General features: G+C 58.5%; 1 protein-coding gene across 2 annotated transcripts; it reads left to right on the plus strand.

Annotated features, from left to right (window-relative positions):
- Window positions 1–6484: 6484 nt before the first annotated feature.
- On the plus strand, window positions 6485–23602 carry TRPM2 (transient receptor potential cation channel subfamily M member 2; the record flags this gene model as incomplete). Of its 2 annotated transcripts, XM_082487351.1 has the most annotated exons (32): window positions 6485–6679; window positions 7039–7124; window positions 7599–7767; window positions 8250–8430; window positions 8818–8984; window positions 9413–9593; window positions 10113–10174; window positions 10405–10605; window positions 10991–11093; window positions 11333–11454; window positions 12799–13149; window positions 13997–14134; window positions 14761–14890; window positions 15193–15338; window positions 15498–15610; window positions 15716–15929; window positions 16503–16621; window positions 16940–17072; window positions 17215–17386; window positions 17842–18025; window positions 18311–18492; window positions 18643–18775; window positions 18895–18982; window positions 20021–20108; window positions 20527–20678; window positions 21039–21115; window positions 21209–21310; window positions 21631–21717; window positions 21904–22009; window positions 22554–22655; window positions 23091–23207; window positions 23477–23602. In XM_082487351.1, 32 exons carry the CDS (start codon window positions 6485–6487, stop codon window positions 23600–23602), a joined length of 4527 nt encoding a protein of 1508 aa, XP_082343477.1. The 2 variants fall into 2 exon arrangements, with proteins under 2 accessions (XP_082343477.1, XP_082343476.1); XM_082487350.1 differs by having other exon boundaries at window positions 15498–15929.
- Window positions 23603–24503: the final 901 nt, after the last annotated feature.

A 24503-nucleotide genomic window follows, 5' to 3' on the forward strand; every position in this document is an offset into this window, starting at 1 on the left:
TCGGCTTAAATATTCCGAGGGAGTGCCTACCTCTTGCTGTGGGACGGAGAGTACTGTCGCCGGACCCCATCCTGGTGGTGCCGTCCAGCTGACTTGGAAGGACGTGGGGCAGTCCTGGATGTCAGGACTGGACCTTACCTAGCTTTGCTGTGGAATATCACAAGAGTTTGTGTGACAACTGTGGGACAGTGGGCAGCAGGAGACACTGTAAACAGTGGGGATGGATTTTGGCAGTTCTTTTTTCTAACTCAGGAGTTGTGATGTGGCCTTCACGAAATCTGTCACCGAGTCCCTTGGCAGTGAAGGTGACAAAGGCCTAGCGTTGCTTCTGGTCTACAGCAGAGGTAGGAGAGATGGTTATGCTGAGTTTCTTCATCGATTGTCTCCAAAGGTTTTCTGTGGTTGGTGTGCGGCTCTAGGGGAGGCCTTGGTGGTGACATTTCTTTCTCACAAGCTTTCTGATGCCAACCATTGTGCAGAAACTGTGTGTGAGGCCACAACGGGTCTGGTTTGCACCTGTACCTTCCTTTGGCACCCAAGACCCACCTTGGCCAAAGGGATCTAAAGCCTTTGCTGTTCGGGAAATGTCTGTTCTGATGGCTCCCTGACCTTCTCTTCAGCTTCGTGGTGGTGTCCTCAGTGTATTTGCAGGAAGCGCAAAATGATTCAGGTAGGTGGTTTCAGCATGTCGTGCTACAACAGTATTCTCAGGAAAAGCAGAGGAGGCAAACAATCCACCATTATATTCCTGAGCTCCTGTATTTGAAGCTGGAAATGCTAACTGGGGCCAATAAATGGTAGCACAGAAGCTTGTCATGGTCCTGGAGACCATGACATCCTTCAAGTCCTGCCACCACACTCGAGAGATCAAGTCCAGCCAGCAGTTGAAAGGACACCCAGCCCCTGCAGCAGCACTGGAGGTGTCCAGGCAGGAGCTGGCAGGAGCCGGCTCCGCTACCTGCTGGAGACCAGCAATGTTCCATCATGGCTCCAGAGGGCATGGGAGGAAGAGCCGGGCTCAGGGGACCACGCGCAGCTTCCCCTGGATCCGCTTCCGAGCTCATTGCTGCAGAGCTGGGGTGAGGGAGGGATGCAGCCCTGGGAACTGGGGGAGAGGGTGGGGTACGGCTCAGGAACTGGTACAGAGGGATGTGGATGTTGGAACTGGAGGAGAGGGGCCATTACTGGTTTCTTCCATCCCTGTCCCTGTGGGGATGCACCCCAGGAAGGGGAAAAGGGAAAGGCAGGACGTTTGTGAGCGGCTTTCTGATGCCTGGAGGAAGATCCAACCCTCACAGGGCTTTCGGCAAAATCCCCCCCGCCCTTACAGCACAGCGTAACCCGCTCTGGTGCTGCGGCTGTATTGCAGGGTGGCGTCAGCTCATCCCCCCGCGAGAGCCGCTCTGTTGGGCATCAGCCCACGCCAGGGCCTGGGAGGGATTAAGAGGCTGAATCTGTAACGGATCCTTGCCGGGTGATCGGTGTTTAAAGGCTTTGATCTGCTGCTTCTTGATTCTATTCCAGCCCCTCGATGGAATTTCTCACGTGTAACCGAGCCCCACTAACCCATCCCGGACATATATAATGGATGGCGGTGGAGGGAAGGAACACAAGTGTGGCTGGATTTCGGTAACAGATGTGCGGGTAGTGGTGTGGCAGGTCCGTCTGCCAAAGATCCCCCACCGTCGGTACTTGTCCGCTGTGCCGGCCAGTGTGAAACCCTTCCTCGGTCCCCAAAACTTGGCCTGGGGGCAGGCAGCGGGACCAGCTTTTGACCGTCCTCCACTGGCCTGAGGCATGGGACGAGGCTTGGAGCCAAACCACCGAGCTGCTATTTCCAGGACCGGTGCTGGAGATGCTGAGAGTGACCGTGCCTGGTTTCTTCTGTGCTGGTTTGCTCACCCCTGCGGGGATGCAGGACCTTGCACTTGGCCTCGTTGAACTTCATAAGGTTGGCACGGGCCCACCTCTCCAGGTCCCTCTGGATGGCATCCCTCCCCTCCAGCGTGTCAATCACTCCACACAGCGTGGTGTCATCCGCAAACTTGCTGAAGGTGCACTCCAACATCCATGCTGCCAACAAAGTCCCAGTACTGACCCCCAAGGAACGCCACTCATCACTGGTCTCCACTTAGACATCGAGCTGTCTACTGCAACTCTTTGAGTCCGACCATCCAGTCAGTTCCTTACCTACTAAATAGTCCGTCCATCAAATCTGTGTCTCTCCAGTTTAGAGACCAGTGTGTTGCTCAGAACAGTGTCAAACGCTTTGCACATGTCCAGGTAGGTGATGTCTGTTGCTCTCCCCGTATCTACCAGTGCTGTAACCCCGTAATTTCCTTCCTCCCAGCCTGTGCTGGGCTCTGTCTCCACCGGACAAGAGGCATCGCTTCAGGAAAGGCCCTTGGAAGGAGACATCCTTCATAGGAACTCCTTGAAGATAACGGGCCCAAATGGTGCCTTTGGGGTGCAGGGGGAAGATGCAGGAGGGACCCCCTTCCTCTGGCAGACCAAGGCATGTGTCCTTTCTCACCAGGTCATTTGAACCTGAGGAGGGAGGCAACCTCCCTGCTCTGCAGTGAAGTTCCTCCTCGCTGGCTCGGAATGGCCTCTGGCCGTGCCAGGGCAGCACCACGATGGCTTCTGAGAGGACCGAATCTCCCACAGAGCCAGGGTCACAGAATCACAGAACGGTGGGGGTTGGAAGGGACCTCTAGAGATCATCTAGTCCATCTACCCGAGCAGGGTCACCCAGAGCAGGTCGGACAGGATCATGTCCAGGCGGGTTTTGAAGATCTCCAGAGAAGGAGACTCCACAGCCTCTCTGGGCAGCCTGTGCCAGTGCTCTGCCACCCTCAAAGGAAAGAAGTTTAGTGGGAGGTGTCCCTGTCTACGGCAGGGGGGTTGGAACTCGATGATCTTCAAGGTCCTTTCCAACCTATTCTATGTTCTGATGGAACACAGTCATCTGGTCACCACTGAGGGAGACCTGGAGCAACGGGCTGATCCTGGCAAAGGCTCTGCAGCGCTGGCAGGAAAAAGCATTTTGGTCCACAAACCTCAATCTGGCTGAATTTGACCCAGGTCATGGGACGCGTGTGTGGGCACAACCCCCAGCGAGTGGCCGGAGCCCTTCGTGCTCCTATCTCCTTCCTCCCGCTGTTGCAACTGGATGTTAACTTGCCCGGATCTGCTCTCAGCCCTGCTGGGTTTTAGCTGGTCTTTTAGGAGGAGCAGCAGGAACCGCCCCAGCGTGCTGGCTCCACATGGGTCCCAGCGGGCCATGGTGGTTTTGGCACATGCAAAAGTGAAATAAAAGCCCCAGTCTCCAGAGAGCTCGCCAGCCGAGAGCGGATCAACGTTCACATTAATGCGTAATTAATGCGGAGCTCTGGCTTCAGTTCTTTTGGCAGCGCGGAGTTAATTACAACCGAACCGTAAAGCATTGCACATGGGTTTTATTTGCTGCCTTATTAGTGGCATCTGTTCTCTCAACGAAACGTCTCAGCTGTTTGCTCTTGCTCAAGGAAAACCAGAAGAACCCGTGGCGTAGATGGCCCGCGCGACCTTACGTGCTTCAGGTGGAAAGCGAGCTAAAGGCCGTGGTGGCCCCACCGCGTTTGCCTTTGGTTGTTGGTTTAACGGGCTGCCCCAGCGCCCAAGCCCATGGCCGCATGACGAGGGGCATGGGGCCTCTGCTCCAGACCTGAAGGATGAGAGCACCATCTCTCTCCCCAGCCACCTCCTGGTGCTGCCCTGTCATCTTCTACAGTCTTCTCCAGCAAGAGCCGTCGGGGATGGCCGGGGCTCGCGGCCGCAGGGCCCTCGGCTGGCTCCGAGCCGTGGTCACCCGGGCTGCCCTGGCATACCTGCCGCTGAGCCACAGCCAGCCAAACCGCTGGCTGCCGCAGCGTCCACAGCCTTGGCTGCCTTCCTGGCTTGGTTCTGCTGCTCAGCGCGTTTCCCCAGGAAGATGACTGCTGGTTTTGTTAAGCGCATTTTGCGGCAAACGCAAGTTAAGCGGCTGCAAATCCAGCGGAGGAGCCACTTCGTTGAGGGCACGGAGCATAACGGGAGGAGGAGACGACCTGAAATGGGCAGAGGGGAAGCACTGGCTCAAAGGTTCTCACACACCCTTCAAGCAGCCAGGTACAACAGGACTCGACTAATCGCGAACGCCCACGGGCGTAATTGCTAATCACGGCGAAACTCTGCGAAGCCGCTCGACTTCTGCAGCGGTCTCACTGCTTGTCTATTGATCCAGGCGTCCCTGGAGTCCGTCTTGCTTGAGTTATGGATCTGTGACGCCAGACGATGCTGGGAGGGTTTCAAAGCCGGGTCAGAGGGGGCGGGATGCTGGCGTTGTCTCGGTTGTCCCAGGGATAAAGCTGTCCTTTATCCTTCCTGGAGAGCTCTGAGCTTCCCTGAAGCAAAGTCCTTCTTTGCTTGGGCCTTGCTTTACTTAAGCATGAGCAATACCAGAGTCTCCAGTAAAATTCCGCTACCTCATCACATCACAGTGATATATAACTAATATATATATTTTATATATATATAAACCCAAAGTTAATACACTTTTAGACTATAAAGACTGACGGATATTGCTAGTTAGGGCAGGGATTTTTCATCACGCTTTGCCAAACCTCCATCAGAGCCGCCGGGCTGCTGCTCCTTTCCGGCAGCATCCGTGTGCCAGGGTACCACCGTGTCCCCCAAGCATCCCCTGCTCATCACACCCCTGTGTGGGGCCGAGGACCGGGGGAGGCTGTGCCTTCGGAAGCGGCGGGTGGAAATCGCCGCGGCGGGGAGCGTGACTCAGCCACTCGAGCAAACTCGGGGCTTTGCCTGGGCGCTGCGGCTCCTCGGCAAGGCACCGCTTCTGCAGCCTGATTTGCTGGGAGGCTGCCAGCCGCCCTGCCATCTCCTCCTCTCTGCAGGCAGCTTGCGGGCAGCTCTGCTTTATTCTCCTCCGCTCATCGCCTGCGTCTCCCGTGACCGAAATGACCCGCCGGAGGAGAGGGACACGGGGCTGAATCCCGACGACAGGCGCGGAGCAGCGGAGCTGGTGATGCGGCGGGAGGATGCTGCGGGGAAGGTACGGGCAGACTCGCCGAGGGTCGTGCCGGTGGAGGGGCAAGGGGGGGGGTGAGCAGCGTGGCTCACAGGCCGTCTGGGCTGTGCACCCCTGTCCCCATGGGTGCTGCGACCAAGAGGTGACCTGGGGTAGGTGGTCCCCCTCCCGCGGTGCTGGCCAAGGGCGCGCCGCCGGAGATGCTCTGCCCTTGGCCCCGGAGCCATTAAGGACACATATTCCAGGGGTTTTATGGGCTGCTCCCCCCGGGGTGCCCATGGAGGACCCGGGGTGACAGCTCTTCCTGCATTGTGGCCGTGCCCCGTACCCCCACCAGCCTGCCCTGGGGGGGGGGGGGAAGCAGGGGCAAGAGTTAAGGGTGTGTTTGACCTTCTTTGGACCGCTCTTTCGCAAGTGATCAGCTCTGCTACGGGTTGTGCCGGTGCAGAAAGCTGCATGGCCAAAAACCCGGCTCCTACGGTCAGGGCTGCATGCACCCCGGGAAGGATGAACTTAAAGGTTTTTTCCACCCTAAATGATTCTACGGTTCGATGAGACTGACAAAAAAAAAAAAAAAAAAGACAAAAAAATGGGCTTTTCCTCTCTGTTCCCTGCGTGCAGCAGCGCTGAGCCCGGGGACGGGGACATTTTGCTTGTCCTTCCCAAGAGCTCCCCCCACCCCCCACCCCCCGTGGGTGCGATGCAGAGTGTGGCTTGCAGCGAGGCAGCCAAAATCCTCATTAAACTGACCCCCCCCCCCCCCCAACGCTTCACCTGGGGGCTGTGCTTCCTCCAGCACCTCATTGCAGCTCCTCTGAGAGGGGCATCATTCCCTTTAGGGTTCCCGAGGCACCCGGGAGCTTTTCCCCCTCCTCCTCCTCTTGCTCCGGCAGCTCTCCCGTCTCAGCGGTTCGGCAGCTCAGCGGTGGGGGCTGACAGCGTTTGGGAGGGCAGCACCTCAGGTTTAGCTCTCAGGGAACCTTCGTGGGGGGCGCACAGGACCACCCCACGGCAGAGGAGCGCCCTGTCTCTGTGCTGATACGGGTTTTCCGGGCTGCTTGGCGCAGGAGACCCGGTTTCTGCTCTTCCCCGCTGCCAGAAATATCGTAGGCGCCTGCAGCAGAGAGCATGGGAGGAGAGCTGCGGGCTGGGGGGGGGGACAGCGGCGATTTTCGGAAGCTGACGGGCTCCCTGGGGTGGACGCTGAGGCTGGTTCACCACCCACGCGGCCCCTGTGGCAGGACCGTGGCGAGGGGCCGGCAGGTTCCCCGTGGGACCCCTCTCCACCCAGGGAGTGATGGACGGTGCTTTAAGTCCACGGGTATCCTTCTTCTTTTCTGCTACACTCAGGATGGAGATGTTGAGGACCTCCCAGCCTAGGAACAGGAGAGAGGAGGCCAAGCGGGGCAAGCCATGGCCGTGCGTGGCCGGCGTACCAAGGTGCTCCCCTCCGAACTGAACAAGGTGTGCCCCGAGAGAGGAGACGAACCCCCCACGCACCCCAGGAAGATGAGCGACTTCGAGGTGGTCCCCAACCTCCAACAGAGCAGTAGCAGCGTCTCGAAGAGCCGGCGGAAGGCACATTTCCCCACCGGCAGCAATGAAAAGGTAAGTTCAGGAAGTGCTGGAAGAAGGGGGCGGTTGGGCACGCAGGAGGGAAGAGCATTAATGGGTTATCCGGTGACTCATTACGCGGGAGCATTAATAACAGATCACTGTAGTTTTAGGGACAGGCAGACCTCTCCCCCCCCCCCCCCCCCAAACATCTGAGGTACATGTCCAGGGTTCACATCTCCTCTCCTTGGAGTACGCCTGGCTTTGTCCTCGCAGATAGCGATGGAGCTTTCTTCCTTCACATCCAAAGAAGCCCCCGGATATGTTCCAAGCACCGGGGGGTCTGGCCCCCGGCATAACTTCTGGCCCTTTGCAGAAACCCTCACCCCTTGCTGCTTCTCCCGCTCCCTCAGGAAAATCTCATCTCGTGGATTCCTGAAAACATCCGGAAGAAGGAGTGCACCTACTTTGTTGAAAGCTCCCAGACATCAGATTCTGGGTAAGTCCCTCAGCCCCTTCCCCTGCCAGGTTTGGTGACAAAGCTACAGCACCAGAAAATCCCGCCTTTCTGTCAAGGGCGCTGGCGTCGAGGGGATTCACAAACTCCTTTTTGACTTGTTCTTCACCCTGCTGTGTGCCACCGCGTGCCTGATATCCCCTTTCCCAGTGAGGAACCTTCCCGATGCTTTCGCGTGCAGTCATTTCCACCCATGCTTCATCCAGAGCGACCTGAATATTTCTGTCCTAAACCTCTGCAGGCGGAAATACCAATTTTTGGCTATTTCCACCCAAACAATGCCTTTTTTTTTTTTCTGCGCAAGTTGTGAGCTGGAGGACGAGGTGGGCGGGAGGTGCCGGTGCCTGGGGTGTTCTTAACGAGAACGCCACCACCTCCTGCTTGGGCCGAGGCAGGGCTGGGCTTTGCCTTTTGGGTTTGGGCGGTTTTGGGCACTGTTGGCGGTGTGTGTTGCAGGCGGATCGTGTGCGAGTGCGGCTATCTCAGGGAACAGCACCTGGAAGATGCTGCCAAACCTCCCATCTTCCTGGGGAAGGAATGGGACCCCAGCAGGCACATCCAGGAAATGCCGACAGATGCCTTCGGTGATATCCACTTCACGGGCCTGGGACAGAAGATGGGGAAGGTGATCCGTTTTTCCTGCCTGTGGCTGATGGGGAGCCGGTGTTCGGGTCTTGCCGTGGCAGATGAGATGCGGGTATTTCCCTCCTGAATGAGAGGAGGTCGGGAATGCGTGGAAATGCCCCAAAGGCAACCCTGACCCAAGCAGAGGAGATGGGGGTGGGACAGGATCCTTCCTCTCTCCCAGCCCTGTACCTACTCCCTTTCTGAAACCACGAGACTGATCTTCATGCAGTGAGACCCACACTTCAAGGAGTGGCTGTTCCCTGTCCTCGTCATTTAGGTTCATCTTGGGAACGCTTGGTCCCAGGGGAACGGGGTCACGCACAAAGGCCTGGGGAAGCAGCAAGAGGACTCTGCTGGGAAATGGAGTGGGAAGCCCCTGGTTCTCTGTTGTTGGGACAGGAGAAATTGTGGTGGAGGTGCCTTGTTACCCTGAGCCTGTTGTTTTTTACCCAAAACGCGTGTATGCTTCCTTTTTCGCAGTATGTGCGTGTCTCCTCGGATACTCCTCCACGGGTCATCTACCACCTCATGACACAGCACTGGGGCCTCGATGCACCCAACCTGCTCATCTCAGTCACCGGGGGAGCCAAAAACTTCATCATGAAGCCAAGGCTGAAGAACATCTTCCGGCAAGGGCTGGTCAAAGTGGCCCAGACCACTGGTAAGAGACGCAGAGGCTCTCCCTGCGACTGTGGTAGGAGAGGGGCTTGTCATCTGGCCATGCCAGGTTCAGTGAGTTGGGCTGCAGTGGAGATGCCAAGCTGGCCCAGGAGGCCAGTAGGTCCATGTCTGGACCACAACCACCAGGGATGGACTGTTCTTGCTCAATGGCTGCAAACAGGCTCGCAGGGAGCTGGACTGAGAGATGCAACATTGCTGAAAAAGGCATCTCCTGTGGTGCCAGGGCTTGCTGTAGTGGGCAGGGAAGACATCTTCCGGGTGATGGAACATCTCTGAGGACCAGGTGTTCCTGCAGCCAGACAGGGGGACACTAGGAGATTGCTGCGAGTGGAGCCTCTCCCTTCCCAAGCCCCTCTCTGACCCCCAGGGGCCTGGATCATCACAGGGGGGTCCCACGCTGGTGTGATGAAACAGGTGGGAGAGGCAGTGCGAGACTTCATCCTGAGCTGCAGCCACAAGGAGGGCGAGATTGTCACCATTGGCATAGCCACCTGGGGGACCGTGTACAACCGAGAGAGCCTCATCTGCCCCATGGTGAGCCAGGCAGAGCTGGAGATGCGTTTGCTTTGCCTATGCCTGGAGTGCTGGGCAAGTCCTGCCAAAGACTGTGTGGTGGGAACGGGTGCTTCAAGACGTGCTTGTGGCTGGTGGCCCTGGTAAAACCCAGCCACACCAGGAGTGATGGTCCCCAGCTGCTGTTTGTTGAGAAGCCCCTCTACCCTACACAGTCTTGTGTGGGTGCTGTGCTTCTCCTGGGAGGACCCTTGTGGGTGTGAGGGCAGGTGGAGCAGAGACAAAGGAGCACGGGGCAAGGCTGACGGGAGGACTGCAGGGATGGCTGTTTGGCCAGACTGTCCACGTGCTGGCCTGTTTCTGTCCACATGCTGGTTGCTTTGGGCATCTGGTGCTCCTCTGCAGCCCTGCCAGGCGTTTCCCAGAGCCACTCCTCCTGCACCTTACAGGGTGGCTTTCCGGCTGAGTACATACTGGATGAGGAGAACCAAGGCAGCCTTTCATGCCTGGACAGCAACCACTCCCACTTCATCCTGGTGGATGACGGGACCCACGGGAGGTACGGGGTGGAAATCCCCCTGAGGACCAGACTGGAGAAGTTCATTTCGGAGCAGACCAAGGTGAAAGGAGGTAATGGCAACAGGGGAGGGCACGAGGTGGGATGGGACATTCAGTGGTGCCCATCCTGGCCTGTGGTGAGAGGGGAGGCTGTGGCTTCTCTGGAGGATCCAGGCAAGGGGGTTGAGAGGATTATCATGATAAATGTGGATCCTGGTTCCTCGGTGACACAAACCAAAGAGCCTTTCTCTGCCAGCTGCCTGACTTACGGGGTCACCAAAGGGGTCCCCACATCTTGTGATGCTGAGCTGGAGAGGGAGAGTCATTTCTCCCAAAGGGCCAAGCCTCCAAGGGGGCTTCCAGGTGGTGTCTTCTCACTGTGCAAATGATCTTCTATTCTAACACATGCACACACGTGCTCCAGACTGCCAGGAGATCGTCTCCCATCCCTCCTGGGGCCCAACACATCAGGGGCGGTGCTCCCACTTTGCCTTTCACACCCTACTGCTCAGAGGGGACCACATTCAGCTGCATGGGGGGCAGGGTGATTTGTCCCACAGGGAGGTGACCCTGGGCTCTGCTTCCCCGCAGGTGTCGCCATCAAGATCCCCATCGTGTGCGTGGTGCTGGAAGGAGGCCCCGGGACACTTGATGTAAGGAGATGGTCCAGCCCGCTCCCAGCAGAGCTGAGAGGAGGTGGTGGTGGGAGGGGGCAGCTCCTTGCCTGGGGTGTTGCTCTCCGGTGTCGGTGCGAGTGTGGTGCCACGCCAGCTGAAATGCAGCCGGATGGGAGTGCTGCGGAGTGGCAGTGTGGGTTTCAGGCTCAGAGAGGGTCTCCTGGCCTCTGGGTGGGATTAAGACCAGCCTCTCTGCTCCGTTGCAGACCATTTACAATGCCATCACCAACGGGACCCCCTGTGTGATTGTGGAAGGGTCTGGACGTGTGGCCGATGTCATCGCACAGGTGGCCAACCTGCCTGCGTCCAAGATAACCATTGCCTTGATCCAGAAGAAGCTGAGCGTGTTCTTCCATGACACCTATGAGCTCTTCACTGAGAGCAAACTGGTGGAGTGGACCAAGAAGGTGAGCCTCTTACAGGCATGCAGCTCCACTCACTGAGCTTGTGGAGATCAAAGGGGTCCCCGGGGTCCTTGCCCATGAGCAGAAAGGCTCCTAGCGTGGAGTTTAAGGCTCATCTTCCGCCGATCAACCATCTGCCCCCTAGCCATGTTCTGCATTGCCCTGGTGGGCATGCCAAGGGCTTGAGCTCTGCTCCTGCACCGCCTGCTCTCTTTGGGCAGAGCGGTACCATTTGGGACCAGCCCCGGCCAGGCTGGGACACCCAGCGCAGGGGGTGTGCAGGCAACCCGAGGGGAGCAAGAAATTGCCCCACGAAGGGCAGGGGGCTGCAGGAAGCAGCAGGGAGGAGATACCGCTGCTGATTGCTTGTCCACGGCTCTCCTTGTAGATCCAAGACATAGTGCGGAGCCGGCAGCTCCTGACCATTTTCAGAGAGGGCAAATATGGCCAGCAGGACGTGGATGTGGCCATCCTCCAGGCCCTGTTCAAAGGTGAGTGGTGGGGAGCTGCTTGGGAGGATGGGGCAAGATGAATGGGTTGGGGGTCACAAGTCACCTCCTGCAGCTGCTTGACTTATGGGGTCAGCAAAGGGGTCCCCAGACCTTGTGATGCTGAACTGAGTGGGGAGAGACATTTGTCCCAAAGGGTCAGGCCTCCAAGGGGGCTTCCAGGTGGTATCTTCTCACTTTGCGAATGATCCTCTATTCTAACACACGCACTTTGCATGTAGCATCCCGAAACCAGGACCACTTTGGTCGTGAGAACTGGGACCACCAGCTGAAGTTAGCTGTGGCCTGGAACAGGGTGGACATTGCTCGGAGTGAGATCTTCACGGATGACCATGAGTGGAAGGTAAGGGAGTACCTGTGCTGCTTGTCTGGTCTGGCTTACAGCTTGCCAGGTCCCATCTGAAGACTGTGGGTATTAAGGGTACTCTTCACCTTGGCTGTGCCTCAGGAGAGTTTTTGAGGGCATTTCTCTTGGACCCTAAACTCCCATCACATTGCCAGGGGCTCTTACTCTGTCCTCTCTTTCAAAAGTGCACTCAAACACCCAAAACAGAGGTGAGCGCACCCTACAATTCATGGCTTGTAAAGGTCCTGTTTGGCTTATAATTGTTTACTAAGCTGATTGATCAGTATTTTGCTCAAAACTGGTGTCTTTTAAAGACAATCCACCGACTTAGAGCCAAAAATACCTCTTGCCAGCTCTGCCCTGTGGTTGCTGCTCATGCCATGTTGTCAAACGGCAAGTTGTTTCTGGACTCATCTCGCCCAGCCTGGCACTCCCCTGCTCACGCTTTACTAGGGAGTGGGGCAGAGAGCAGCACAAGCCAGCTCTGCCATCCCACGCCCGATCCGACTGGTGAAAAGTCGAAGCCGAGCAGGGTTCTCTGTCCTTTCTGCTGGGGGACATGGGAGGGATTTTCCTATTTCGTTTGACAGTTTGAATTCCCCCAACTCACACGCCTTTTGTGGGACGGGGAAGGGCTGGTGGGAACCAGGATCCTGAAGAGGAAATATCTAATGGTGTGAAAACGCGCAGCCTGAACACGATCTACACTTTTGTTGGGAAGGGAGGACGAGGCAGGCTCTCAGATTTGCCGATGCACGTCAGGGCTGTTACGAGTTGCGGCAGCCCTGGACTGAGGTGGCTGGTATGAAAAGCTGAGGCTGAAACCAAGCTGTGGCAGAAAGTCAGCAGGTACCTTCTTGTGAGGACAGACGTGTGCCCCCTTACCCATGGGCTTTGTTTGCACTTCTGAACCCTCATAAATGTTGCCTTGGAAAGGAAATCCCCACAAACTGGGTGACCATCAGGAGCAGCCAGTCTCCCCATGGCTGAGATCCAACTGGGAGCACCATGATCCTTCGGCTGAAGAGTTGTGCATAGAGGACAGGCCTGTGAGGTCCTGTTCATTTGTATGGTGCATCCTCATGAGCTGGGGAGAGGGTCTGCCCTCCACCCAGCAGCCAAGAGAGCAGAGGACTTCACTGCCAGAGGAGAGGGCACACTAACCCAGAAGTGCATCTCTGGGGGATGTCCCACAGGTCCCGTTACCTCCCAGCTGCTGTCTCACACCCAGAAACACCTTGTGTTCTCAGGGATAAAAACTTTCCCCCATCTGAGTGAGGAGCATGGTGGGGTCCTGCTCTGAGGCCATGGAGGCCCTCACCTCTGCCTCTGGCCTGCCAGCCCACAGATCTCCACCCCGTGATGGCAGCCGCCCTGATCTCCAACAAACCAGAGTTTGTGAAGCTGTTCCTGGAGCAGGGAGTGCGCCTCAAGGAGTTTGTCACCTGGGACACCCTGGTTTACCTCTACGACAACATGGCACCATCCTGCCTCTTCCACAGCAAGCTGCAGAAGGTCCTGCTGGAGGAAAGAGAGCACACAGCGGGCTCCAAAATGCCTAGAATCCAGCTGCACCACGTCTCCCAGGTGCTGCGGGAGCTCCTGGGATGCTCCACGCAGCCTCTCTACCCCAAGCCCAAGCACACGGAGCGGCCCCGGCTCTCCATCCCCGTCCCGCACATCAAGCTGAACGTACGCATCTCCAGGTTATGTGGTGGCAGGGTTGCATTAGGGAGGGGGTTGCTGGCTCAAGAAACTATGCTGGAGGTTGCAACCGGGTCTCTGTCCTCTTGCCTGCCCAAGAATCCCACTTAAAGTTCCTTAAAGCCCTGCCCAAGTCATCTGCCCCACATTCGAGGTGCGACTTCCACCCTCCTACACCCACATCACCACGTGGCTGCGTGACGCTGGTAGGCAGGACCCCGTGGGGTGGGTGCACTGGGCAGGATGGGCACATCCCCACGTCACAGAATCACAGAATGGTCAGGGTTGGACGGACCTCTGGAGCTCACCCAGTCCCACCCCCCAACAGAGCAGGGGCACCTCCAGCAGTGGCACAGGACACGTCCAGGTGGGTTTGGAATGGCTCCAGAGTGGGAAACTCCCCCCCCAATCTGGGCAGCTGTGCCAGTGCTCTGCCGCCCGCATAGGAGAGAAGTCCCTCCTCAGGTTGAGATGGAATTGCGTATGGTCAAATTTGTGCCCATTTCCTCTTGTCCTGTCACTGGGCACCACTGAACAAAGACTGTTCCCATCCCCCCAGCACCCTCTCTTTAAGGATTTATAAGTGTTGATAAGATACCCCCTCAGTCTTCTTTTCTCCAGACTAAAAATACCCAAGTCCCTCAGCCTTTCATGATCCCGGCCTGAGAAAAAATGGTATTTCCAGGATAAGTCCAGCCTTGGCCACTGTGCTATCTGCAGTGAAGGCCCTTCCATGGGTGGTGGAGGCAGGCACCTAGGCTTCAGGGGTGGCTTTGTGCTGAGAGGCTGTCTGCTTTCCGCGGGAGAACAAATCTGACCATTGCACACCTTGCAGGTTCAGGGGTCAAGTCTCCGGTCCCTCTACAAGCGCTCCACCGTCCGAGTCGCCTTCACCATGGACCCGGTCCGCGACCTGCTTATCTGGGCTGTGGTCCAGAACCGCAAGGAGCTGGCAGAAATCATCTGGGCCCAGGTATCACAGCCCAGAGCTGTCGGTCACAACTGAGAGGCTCAGATGGAGCCAAACCTCTCAGCCCCAAGAGGAAGACTGGCCTGCAGGTGAGGTGGCCCATGGCAGCCTGACACTGGCCAAAGGGGAGCCTGAGGACACTTGATATCCATCCCCAGACACACACTGTGATGCCAGGTCCTTCCCTTCCTGGCCAAAATGTACATGCTGGGCCAGAAGTGTGCTCTTCCTTGCAAAGGCCGAGAGAAGTCTCAGCGTGTCGCAGGCAGGAGGCAGGGGCACGGCAGCTGGGCTGGAGAAGGTCTCCACCCATAAACAGCATCCCCAGGGCGGCTGGCGGCATGGCGAGCGTGCCGTGCAGAGCCGTGGAGTCACACCATCCCATCACCCCAGGCTTCCCGCTAGGAGATCAGGGGTGTCCCCGGGTTCCCCGTGGAGGCAGGTTACCCCCACACCCAGAGCGGAGCACAGCTCAGCCCTCGTCACGGCAAGCTGTCCATCCTGAGCAGCAGTCTCCTTGGGACACCCTCCTTCCCTCCAGTGGGACCAATGGAGGGCCTGGCAGGACTGCCAGGACATGGAGGACAGGGCGCAGAGCCCCACGCTCTCTCTTGTCTCTTCTGCTCCAGAGCCAGGACTGCATGGCAGCCGCGCTGGCCTGCAGCAAAATCCTGAAGGAGCTCGCCAAGGAGGAGGAAGACACCGACACCACGGATGACATGCTGGCCCTGGCCGAGCAGTATGAGCACAAGGCCATCGGTGAGTGGGAGGGGACCAGCAAGCCAGAACCGCTCTCATCCCCTGCAGGGATGGCTCGCTTTGCCCAGGAGGTGTCTGGGGGTGATGGGTGGGGTGGATGGTGCCGAACAGGAGTGTCCTTGCCACAGTTGGGGTGGTGGTGCTGAGAGGGCTGTGCCTGGGTGGTGGTGGGAACGCAGAGGGTGCCACTGCATGGTGCAATGCCCAGATCCTGCTGCAAAGGGTGACTATGCGGGCACATTGCTGAGCACCAAGCTGGCCCTTGGAGCTCAGCCTTCTACCCCTGGTCCCTGCTGGGCCAGGCGTGTTCACAGAGTGCTACCGCAAGGATGAAGAGAGAGCCCAGAAGCTCCTCACCCGTGTCTCTGAGGCCTGGGGGAAGACAACCTGTCTGCAATTGGCGTTGGAGGCCAAGAACATGAATTTTGTGTCCCATGGGGGTGTCCAGGTGGGTTCCTAGCAGTGGTGCTTGGAAGCGAAGTGCCCAAGTGTCCCCTGCCCCAGATGTAGGGTTCCTTGTCGGCAGCAGTGGAGCTCTGCCCTGCAGCCCTGTTCTGACCTGGGGGGGGCTTCTGTAACCAATGCTCCTCTTCCTCCCTCCTCACAGGCCTTTCTAACCAAAGTCTGGTGGGGGAAGATGTGTGTGGACAATGGGCTTTGGCGGGTGATCGCGTGCATGCTGTTCTTCCCACTTCTGTACACCAGCCTCATCACCTTCAGGTACTTGCTGCAGCCGGGCCTTGCGTGCACCAAGGCTGGCTGGGAGAAGCTGCCATGGCACCTCCCTGGGCGGCTGAGCCCCACTCCCACCCCTGCGCCCCACAGGGAGAAGAGGCTGCAGCCCGTGGGTTGCCTGACGCGCCTCCGAGCCTTCTTCACGGCCCCCGTCGTCATCTTCCACATGAACATCCTCTCTTACTTCACCTTCCTCCTGCTCTTCGCCTACGTCCTGATGGTTGACTTCCAGCCATTGCCATCCTGGTGGGAGTACCTCATCTACTTCTGGCTCTTTTCCCTGGTGTGTGAGGAGACCCGCCAGGTACGGAGCAGGCAGAGCAGAGGCTGGGAGGAGGTGAGAGCAGGGAGAGACACCCCTCCAGGTGCTCCTGGAAGGTCCTGCGTAACTCACGTTCCTGTGCTGCTTCTCATGTCACCATCCGTTCGGAGAGGTCCCAGCACAAGGGACTGCCAGATCCTCTGGTCTCTGAGGCCAGAGAATCTCCTTGGCTGCGCCTGGCCTGGGCCTGGGTACTTGCAGAAAGACATGCTGTTTTGAGCTAAAAACATCAGGAGATGGAGGGACCACCTCCTTCCTTGGGCACTTATTCCCAGAAGCATTTCCAGGCTTTGCTTGACATTTGATTTTTTTCAGCTTTTGCTTCAGCATCTCAGTGCCTTTCCTCACCAGGCTAAAGAGCCCCATGTCTCAGGTATCTCTCCCTACGCTCCTTCCATGCCCCTAGAGAAAACCCTGTAGGCTCACGTTAACTTTGGGTGAGCGAGAGGGTCCAGTGACGGCCAGCAGGTCTGTGTGGTCCCTCCCTTCTACAAGGCACGTGAGTACCTCGCAAGGCTTTCACTGAAACACCAACACCTCTTCTCTCCCCAACAGCTGTTGTATGATCCAGATGGGTTTGGGGTGGTGAAAATGGCTTCCCTGTACTTCAAGGACTTCTGGAATAAGTTGGATATCTGCGCCATCCTGGTCTTTATCACTGGGCTGACCTGCAGGTGAGTTGCAGAGCCACCCACGGTGGGCAGGCTCAAGCCACGGCTGGGGGCTACAAAACTAGTGTGAGAATTGCGCAGGTTTTTTAATTGCGATTTCTTCTTCCAAAGGCCAATGAAGATTTTCCTGACCGTGTGGTTGATTCTGACCGATTTGCCTCTGCTTTTAGGAGAGACATTTTTTCATGCCGCAGCTCTCACCCGGCACTCTGGGGAAGCTCACTGATAATTGCAGAAATGTAACGCTGCGAGATCAGAAACAAAACCACAACCTTACACTGGTGGTGCTGAGATATTTTCTTTCTTCTCTTCTGTGCCCAGGCTGATCCCGTCAACTTTATATCCCGGGCGCATCATACTGTCACTGGCTTTTATCATTTTCTGCCTGCGTCTGATGCACATTTTCACTGTCAGTAAAACGCTGGGGCCCAAGATCATCATTGTGAAGCGCATGGTGAGAGCTCCCCTCCATCCTGCCAGGGTGATCAGCTAGAGCAGCCGGATGCCTGCATGGGATGGATGTGCCACCCGTGTTGTCCTATCCTGGCGCAGGGTTTGCTCCAGAACACGGTTTTGCTTCCCCTCTGTCTTTGCAGATGAAGGATGTCTTCTTCTTCCTCTTCCTGCTAGCAGTGTGGGTGGTGTCCTTTGGGGTTGCCAAGCAGGCCATCCTGATCCACAACGAGGAACGCGTGGAGTGGCTTTTCCGTGGCGTGGTCTACCACTCCTACCTGACCATCTTTGGTCAGATTCCCTCCTACATCGATGGTAAGGGACACGCGTGGCATGCGCGGGGTGGCTGTGACAAGGCTGAGGGGTACCAAGCTCATGCCGTGGTCTGCCTAGCTCCTGCCGTGCTGGCCCGTGGAAGTCCTGCACAGGGCTCCTCTCCAAGCACAACGTAAGGCCGGGAGAGAAGCAATGATGGGACATGGGGATGGAGCCCTGCTCCAGCACGTTGGGAGCGTTGCCATCAATGCAAACCCAGGGACTGCATCTGTCCAAGCAGTCAAGAGAGCACACTAGCATGAGTCAATCCAGCTCTGTGCCACAGCTGCAAAGCTGGTGGCAGCGAGCAGAGCACCTGGGATGATGCAAGTGGAGGTCAAATCCCTGCCTGGTGCTCAGCTCCCGTGATGCAGACTGCTTTCAGAGAGCACAACGTGCTCCATGGGCCACCGCGAGGGTTGGCTGCAGCAGAGTCACGCCGTGCTCTCTTGCAGGGGTCAACTTCAACATTGACCAGTGCAGCCCCAATGGGACTGACCCCTACAAGCCCAAGTGTCCCGAGACAAATGAGGACAACAAGAAACCCATCTTCCCAGAGTGGCTGACGGTCATCTTACTGTGCCTGTACCTGCTCTTCACCAACATTCTCCTCCTCAACCTCCTCATCGCCATGTTCAAGTGAGTTTGACCTGGCCCCATGGTCCTGACAGTGAATCGAGCTGGCTTGGCTTGTGGGCTTGGCCATGGCCAGGGCACCGCATGCTGAGGAAGCACAAGGAGGGTCCTGGGGCACATGCTGACCAGAGCACAGGGCACTTTGGGGGGTGGGGGGGGGTAGGTATGGTGGAAGGAGCAGTTGCAGGCCAGGGCTGATCAGGGAGATGGGTAGGAGCCGGGGCACCATACAGACACGATGTGGCCCCTCATCCCCATGGCACGGCTGACGCCTGGGGTCTGCCCCAGCTACACCTTCCAGCAGGTCCAGGAGCACACGGACCAGATCTGGAAGTTCCAGCGGCACGACCTGATCGAGGAGTACCACGGCCGCCCGCCCGCACCTCCACCCTTCATCCTCCTCAACCACCTGCAGATCCTGGTCCGGCGAGGCTTGCTCCGCAGGCCGGCCACGCACCACAAACAGCTCAGTGAGGACCAGCATGTCCCCTCCTGCCCATTTGCCCCTCCCCAGAGCATGGCACCGTGCACCGAGGCACAAGGCTTGGTGTCTGGGCTGCGGTACCGGGCTTTGGGGTGCCTGGGGATCTGACAGCACTGCTGTCCCCTTCCTCTGGCAGAAGAGAAGCTGGAGAAGAACGAAGAAGCTGCCCTCCTCTCTTGGGAGATGTACCTGAAGGAGAACTACCTGCAGCACCAGCAGTGCCAGGAGAAGCAGAACACGGAGCAGAAGATCCGAGACATTGCACAGAGGTACCTGTGACCCTGAGACAGGGACATCCTTCTGCCCGCTGGTGTCCTGGACAGGGAAGAGTTGGGATTAGTGCAGGGCTGGCTGCTGAGGGGGTTCCTCTCTGCACTGTCCCTCCAAGGGTTGACGTACTGGCAGAGATGCTGGACTTGGACCGGGTGAAGAGGACGGGGCTGGTGGAGCAGAGACTGGCATCTCTAGAAGACCAGGTGAGGCAAAAGCTGAGCAACTACCTAAGAAAGGTGAGGTTTTCCAGGCTGAGTCAACTGAACCAGAGCACAAGAGAAAGCCCCCCTGGATCAATCCCCCTTCAAACAGTTTGAGTTTCCTTGCCAAAACAATAGCATCTGAGAGGAAAAGGCTTATGGGAAACGTTCTGTTTGACTCCAAAGTGATGGTGGTCACCCCAAGCAGTTAGATCTGACCCAGCTCTGGCATCTCCTTTCTGAGACGGCTGCAGCACGGCTGCTGTTTCTGCTTCACAGAATCACAGAATCCCAGACTGGTCAGGGTTGGAAGGGCCCTCTGGAGCTCACCTAGTCCCACCCCCCGACAGAGCAGGGGCACCTCCAGCAGTGGCACAGGACACGTCCAGGAGGGTTTGGAATGGCTCCAGAGTGGGAGACTCCCCCCCCTCTCTGGGCAGCCTGTGCCAGTGCTCTGCCGCCCGCACAGGAGAGAAGTCCATCATGTTGAGATGGAACTTCCTATGTTCAAGTTTGTGCCCGTTCCCTCTTGTCCCATCAGTGGACACCACTGGAAAAAGACTGTTCCCATCCCCCCGGCACCCTCCCTTTAAGGATTTATAAGCGTTGATAAGATCCCCCCTCAGTTCTCTCTTCTCCAGTCTAAAAAGCCCCGAGTCCCTCAGCCCTTCCTCACAAGAAAGATGCTCCAGTCCCCTCATCATCTTTGTAGCCCTTTGCTGGACCCTCTCCATCAGTTCCCTGTCCTTCTTGACCCAAGGAGCCCAGAACTGGACACAGTGCTCCAGATGTGGCCTCACCAGGGCAGAGCAGAGGGGGGAGAGCATTCCCACCTGCTTTGAAAAGATGTTTCCCAGGAGGTGGTTTTCCACTCTGAGTGTCAGGGCACAGGGAGGACCGCTGCTGCCCAGGGCGATGCGCCGCCAGGAGCCCAGGGCAGCAGTGCCTCCTGCCAGGGCCGTATCCGGCAGCATTCCAGCGCGGGAGCCCCGGGGCACAACTGGGCTCCAGGGGGAGCTGATCCCCTCCTGTCCCACGCAGGTGCTCCAGAGTGCCCAGGCCCTGAGGTGGATAATGCAGGCGCTGCAGGGCAACGGCTTCGCCTCAGGGGAGGACATGCCACCCATCGGTAAGTGGAGCCCGTTGCCCCCCTGGCATCACCGGGCAAACCCGGGGTCCCCATGCTGGCACCTGTGGGGCTGTGGACCAGGGCCGAGCAGCCCCTCGCACCCCTCTGTTAAGAAGCAGAGGCTCCTTTGGCCCAGGGAGGTCTGGGGGCTCTGCGAGGCCGTCCAGCCCTTCCTGTGGCCATTCCCACCCTCCACTCCAGAGCCCTCCCTGCGGACCACGGCTGAGGCTTTCCACTCCAACATCCCCAGGGGAGTTCCTCCAGGGTCTGTTGGAAGAGATGTCGGGGGCCGTGTCCCTAAGGGACATCGGCATCCCCATGGCGAGACCCAGCCAGCCCCCTCAGGAGACCCGTGGCCTGCAGCACTGGACTCAGGACCCCTCTTTGAGGGGCCTCGCTATCCGTCTCTGCCTTGCAGGCTCCAGCAAACCCTCGGAGATGAAGGAGGTTGACCTGGAGGGGAAAGCCGAGGAGAGCCAGCCCCCGTACCACGTGCTTGCCCGAAACCTCTTGTACCCAGGGTCTCACACCCTCCGCTTCCCTGTGCCAGATGAGAAGGTGCCCTGGGAGGTAGGAGCTGTGACCGTGGGCGGTGGGGCTGGGAGAGGGGACCGTGGGGCAGATCCACCAGTGGTGGGAAGAGGAATGGACCCATCCTTGCACCAACATTGCGCTTGGGAGCTCCTGTTCTCCCCTGCCCTGGGACAAGTGGCTTCTTGGAGCAGCTGCTCCGCGAGGCCCTCCCAAGAGACAAGGAGAGGTGAAGGGGCACCGTTCCTGCTGGGATCTGCAGTGCTGGGGCTGCCTGGGGATGCTTGGTTGGGGGACGGAGGGTACAACCACCCGCCTCCACATTTGCTGAGTTGGGGCTGGCTGAGGGTCAGAGCCGGGACGCAAGGGGGGGGCTTGATGTAGCCACGTGCTCTGCAGGTGGACTTCCCTCTCTACGACCCTCCCGCCTACTCAGCCGACCACAAGGACATGGCCGTGCAGGACCCCTTCAGCCCGTGAGTGTCCCCCTGCGGCTCCCCGCTCCTCTGCCCCTTGCCCCGGGCGGCACAGCCAGCCCTCCCTGCCGGGCTGCCTCCCGCCCCCCCCAGCTCCTTGGAGTCTCTCCTGAAAATCAACTACAACACCATGGACGGGCTCATCGACCGGCAGAGCTTCCACGGCCTCTACGCCGTACAGGATGGACTACCGCTGTGAGTGTGTCCGCCATGGGGGCAGACTGGCTCGGTGGGAAGCAAAGCAGTGGGGAGATGGAGAATCTGGAGGGGGGGTGGGGGGTGGGTGCATCCATCCCCTTCCTGCTTCCCTACAGCTAATGGCGGGGCAGGGATAATGGCACGCATCATCCTCAGGGCTGTCCCTGCCCCCAGAAAAGCCGCAGCACCCCAGAAGAGGTGCAGTGCAGCGGTGGGAAATTTGGGGAAGCGGTGTAGGGCTTTGATCGGCATCACGGGGGGTGCACGGAGGGACCCCGGTGCCATCCCAACCTGCTCACTCTCTCTCTCCCCGCCAGGAACCCCATGGGCAGGACAGGGCTGCGAGGCCGCGGGAGGCTGCACTGCTTTGGGCCCAACCATGCCCTGCACCCCGTGGTGACCCGGTGAGTGCGTGGGGACAGAGGGGTGTCCTCGCTCCGGGAGGGGGCTGGGGAGGTGGAGTGGAAAAGGGGGCACGAAGCCATCTCAGAGAGACTGGGACCTGGCAAAAGCCACTGCCGCCTGTTCAACCGCTGCTGGGCAGGGGGGAGCTGAGTCCGGCTGCAGCATAACAGGGGCCTCTCTCGCAGCTGGAGGAGGAATTTGGATGGGTCCATCATAAGGAAGAGCCTGAAGAAGATGCTGGAAGTCCTAGTGGCCCAGTACCCGCTGTCAGATGTCTGGGCTCTGCCCGGGGTAAGAGCTGGTGTAAGCAGCTGGTGCAGAAGGGTCTGGGGAGATGGGGACCAGCCGACAGCTGGATGCCCCGCAGAAAAGGAAGAAACACAAGACGGGTGTCTCAGCCTTGTCCGAGGAGGTACCTCCACCCCTCCTGCAGAGCATCCAAGTGTGGGGCTGTGCTGCCAGGAGTGCAGGGGGAGTGGTGGTCCCATCACATACCCCCACCCACCCTGACCCCCTGGCTCCTGCTTCTCCCTCCTCCTCCTTCTCCATGGCTTCAGGTCTCACATGTCCTTCATGACATAAGCCATTGGCAAAGCGTCCTTTGACAGAGAGGTCCAGACGTTGAATCAGGCAAACTCAGGCACATGCTTGGGCACAGTTGAGGACTTCTGGCAGAAGAGGGAAGAGGGAGGGAGGCACCATTGCTGCTTGATCCACTCTACCAGAGCTTGTGGCGTGTTCTGCGGTGGTGGCAACCACCCGACAACCAAGCTGGTGGCAGTGAGGGAGGCAGGGCTGATGGCAGACCCCAGGGCTGACATCTACTTTGATGCAGGGGTCCCTGGAGCCGGGCGAGACGCTGCCACTGAAGCTCAAGTGGATCCTGCGCCGGGAGTTCTGGCCCCAGTTCCAGAACTTGCTGAAACAAGGCACTGAGGTGGGGGCCATGCGGGTGACACAGCGGTACAGGCACATGGGGCCATCACTCCAGTACAGAGACATGCGGACACCATGGTGGCACAGGGGCTCGTGGGTGTCCCCGGCGTATACAGGGGCAGGGTGCGTCACCCCTCGGCCACCGCTCCCACCGGGGCAGAATGGCTGGGGGAGGTGGAGACACACCGTGACGGCCTCACACCACGCAGGGTGCTTGGAGGCAGCCCAGGGACCCCGGGGTGGGCTGCACACACCGGTGCCTGTGCCTGCTGCAATCGCTCTCCATGGCTCCAGCTGCAGTGGGAACAGGACGCTGGTCTCCAGCGGGGCAGAGGAGCTTTGGGGTGATGCCCCCCCCCCCCCCCAAGGGGCCTCTCTGTGCCCCCAGAGAGGTGGTGAGGGCTTTGCTAATGTGGCACTCCTTCACCCTGCACAGATACACAAGGGGTACCTTGATGACCCCCGCAACACAGACAACGCCTGGGTCGAGACAGTTGCCGTCAGTGTGCACTTCGACAACCAGAATGATGTGGAGATGAAGCGGCTGAATTCGGTATGGGCTCCATCGCCTCCGCAGCTCCCTGACCCAGCTCGCAGCGGGCATGGGGCAGAGGAGCCAGATCTCCCGACCCACATCTCATCAAGAGTGGGCTTCTCCAGCTTCATGTGGTGGAGGAAGAACATGGGGATGAACATGGGGTGGCATGCAATGAGGGCTCCAGAAAGAAAGGGCAGGAGGCTGGGGACTGGAGGTGCTGTCGAGCATGGCTGGCATGTCCCCTCACCAGCAGCATGTAGGTGATATCTCTGGTCCCCTTCTAGTTTCTCCAGGGCTGCGACCCGGAGCTGTGCATCCGCTGGCAGGTGCTGGACAAGAGGATCCCCCTGCACGCCAACCACAAGGAGCTCCTGCACAAGGTCTCAACTCTCCTGGGTGCCTACTACTGAGTCCTCAAGCGCAGGCCAGGGCTCCTGCTGCCCCAGACCAGGTTCTGGTTGGGACCTGCGGCTCTACCACAGTTCACCTGTGAGACCATGGGCAGCTACTGGAGCCTAGGTACTTTGATCACCTGGGTGAATGTACATTGCAGGTCTCTGGGAGGAAAACTGTCCCCTCCCCATCAGCCAGGGGCAGGGGCTGCCTGGGCAGTGCCTACACAGCATCCTGGTCACCTAAGCCACCAAGCTCAGCCCCAGCTCGTCTCTCAGTGCTTCCACATTGCTAGGGTTTGGGCCAAGCAGAGCCATGGGGCTGTTCCTGCAAGGTGTTCCTCCTCTCAGCTCCTACCCGCTCTTTGTTTTGGTGGGGGCACTGGGGACTTGCCAGCCCCAGCTACCCCTCCACCCAGCATACCCACTGGGCACCCCTGTTCCCGCTCGGAGCCCTGGCAGCCCCACTGCCACAGGTCCCAGGGGATTGCTCTGGAGAAGGTTTTGGGGGGGCTTTTGCACCTAAAGCTCCTGACTGCTCTGCAGGTCACTCCTGTGGCAGCTGTCCCCGTATCTCTGGTTGCCTCAGACCCAACAACATGGTCCTGAGCTGTGATCCAGCACTTCTGAAGGTGCAAGCAGCTCTTGGCTTATATACCTATGCTTTCATAGCTCCACACGCATCCACCCCCCCATGTCCCATACTGTTACGTGATCCTGCGTGTGTATGCTGAGCACCGTCTTGTAGCAGAACTCCTTCCCTCTGCCTGAGCCAAGGCGCCAGCTAAATGTCCCCTGCCTGTCCCATCCCCCTGTGTGAATGGACGGAAAGGGGCAGCTTGCCGGGACCCAGGTTATCTGTGCTCTGTGGTCCCTTGGGCAGGTAGGAACAGAAGAGAGACATCAGTGTGTCCATCCC

The sequence above is a fragment of the Vanellus vanellus genome (genome assembly GCF_965231255.1).
Source record: "Vanellus vanellus genome assembly, chromosome: 8".
NCBI lineage: Eukaryota > Metazoa > Chordata > Aves > Charadriiformes > Charadriidae > Vanellus > Vanellus vanellus.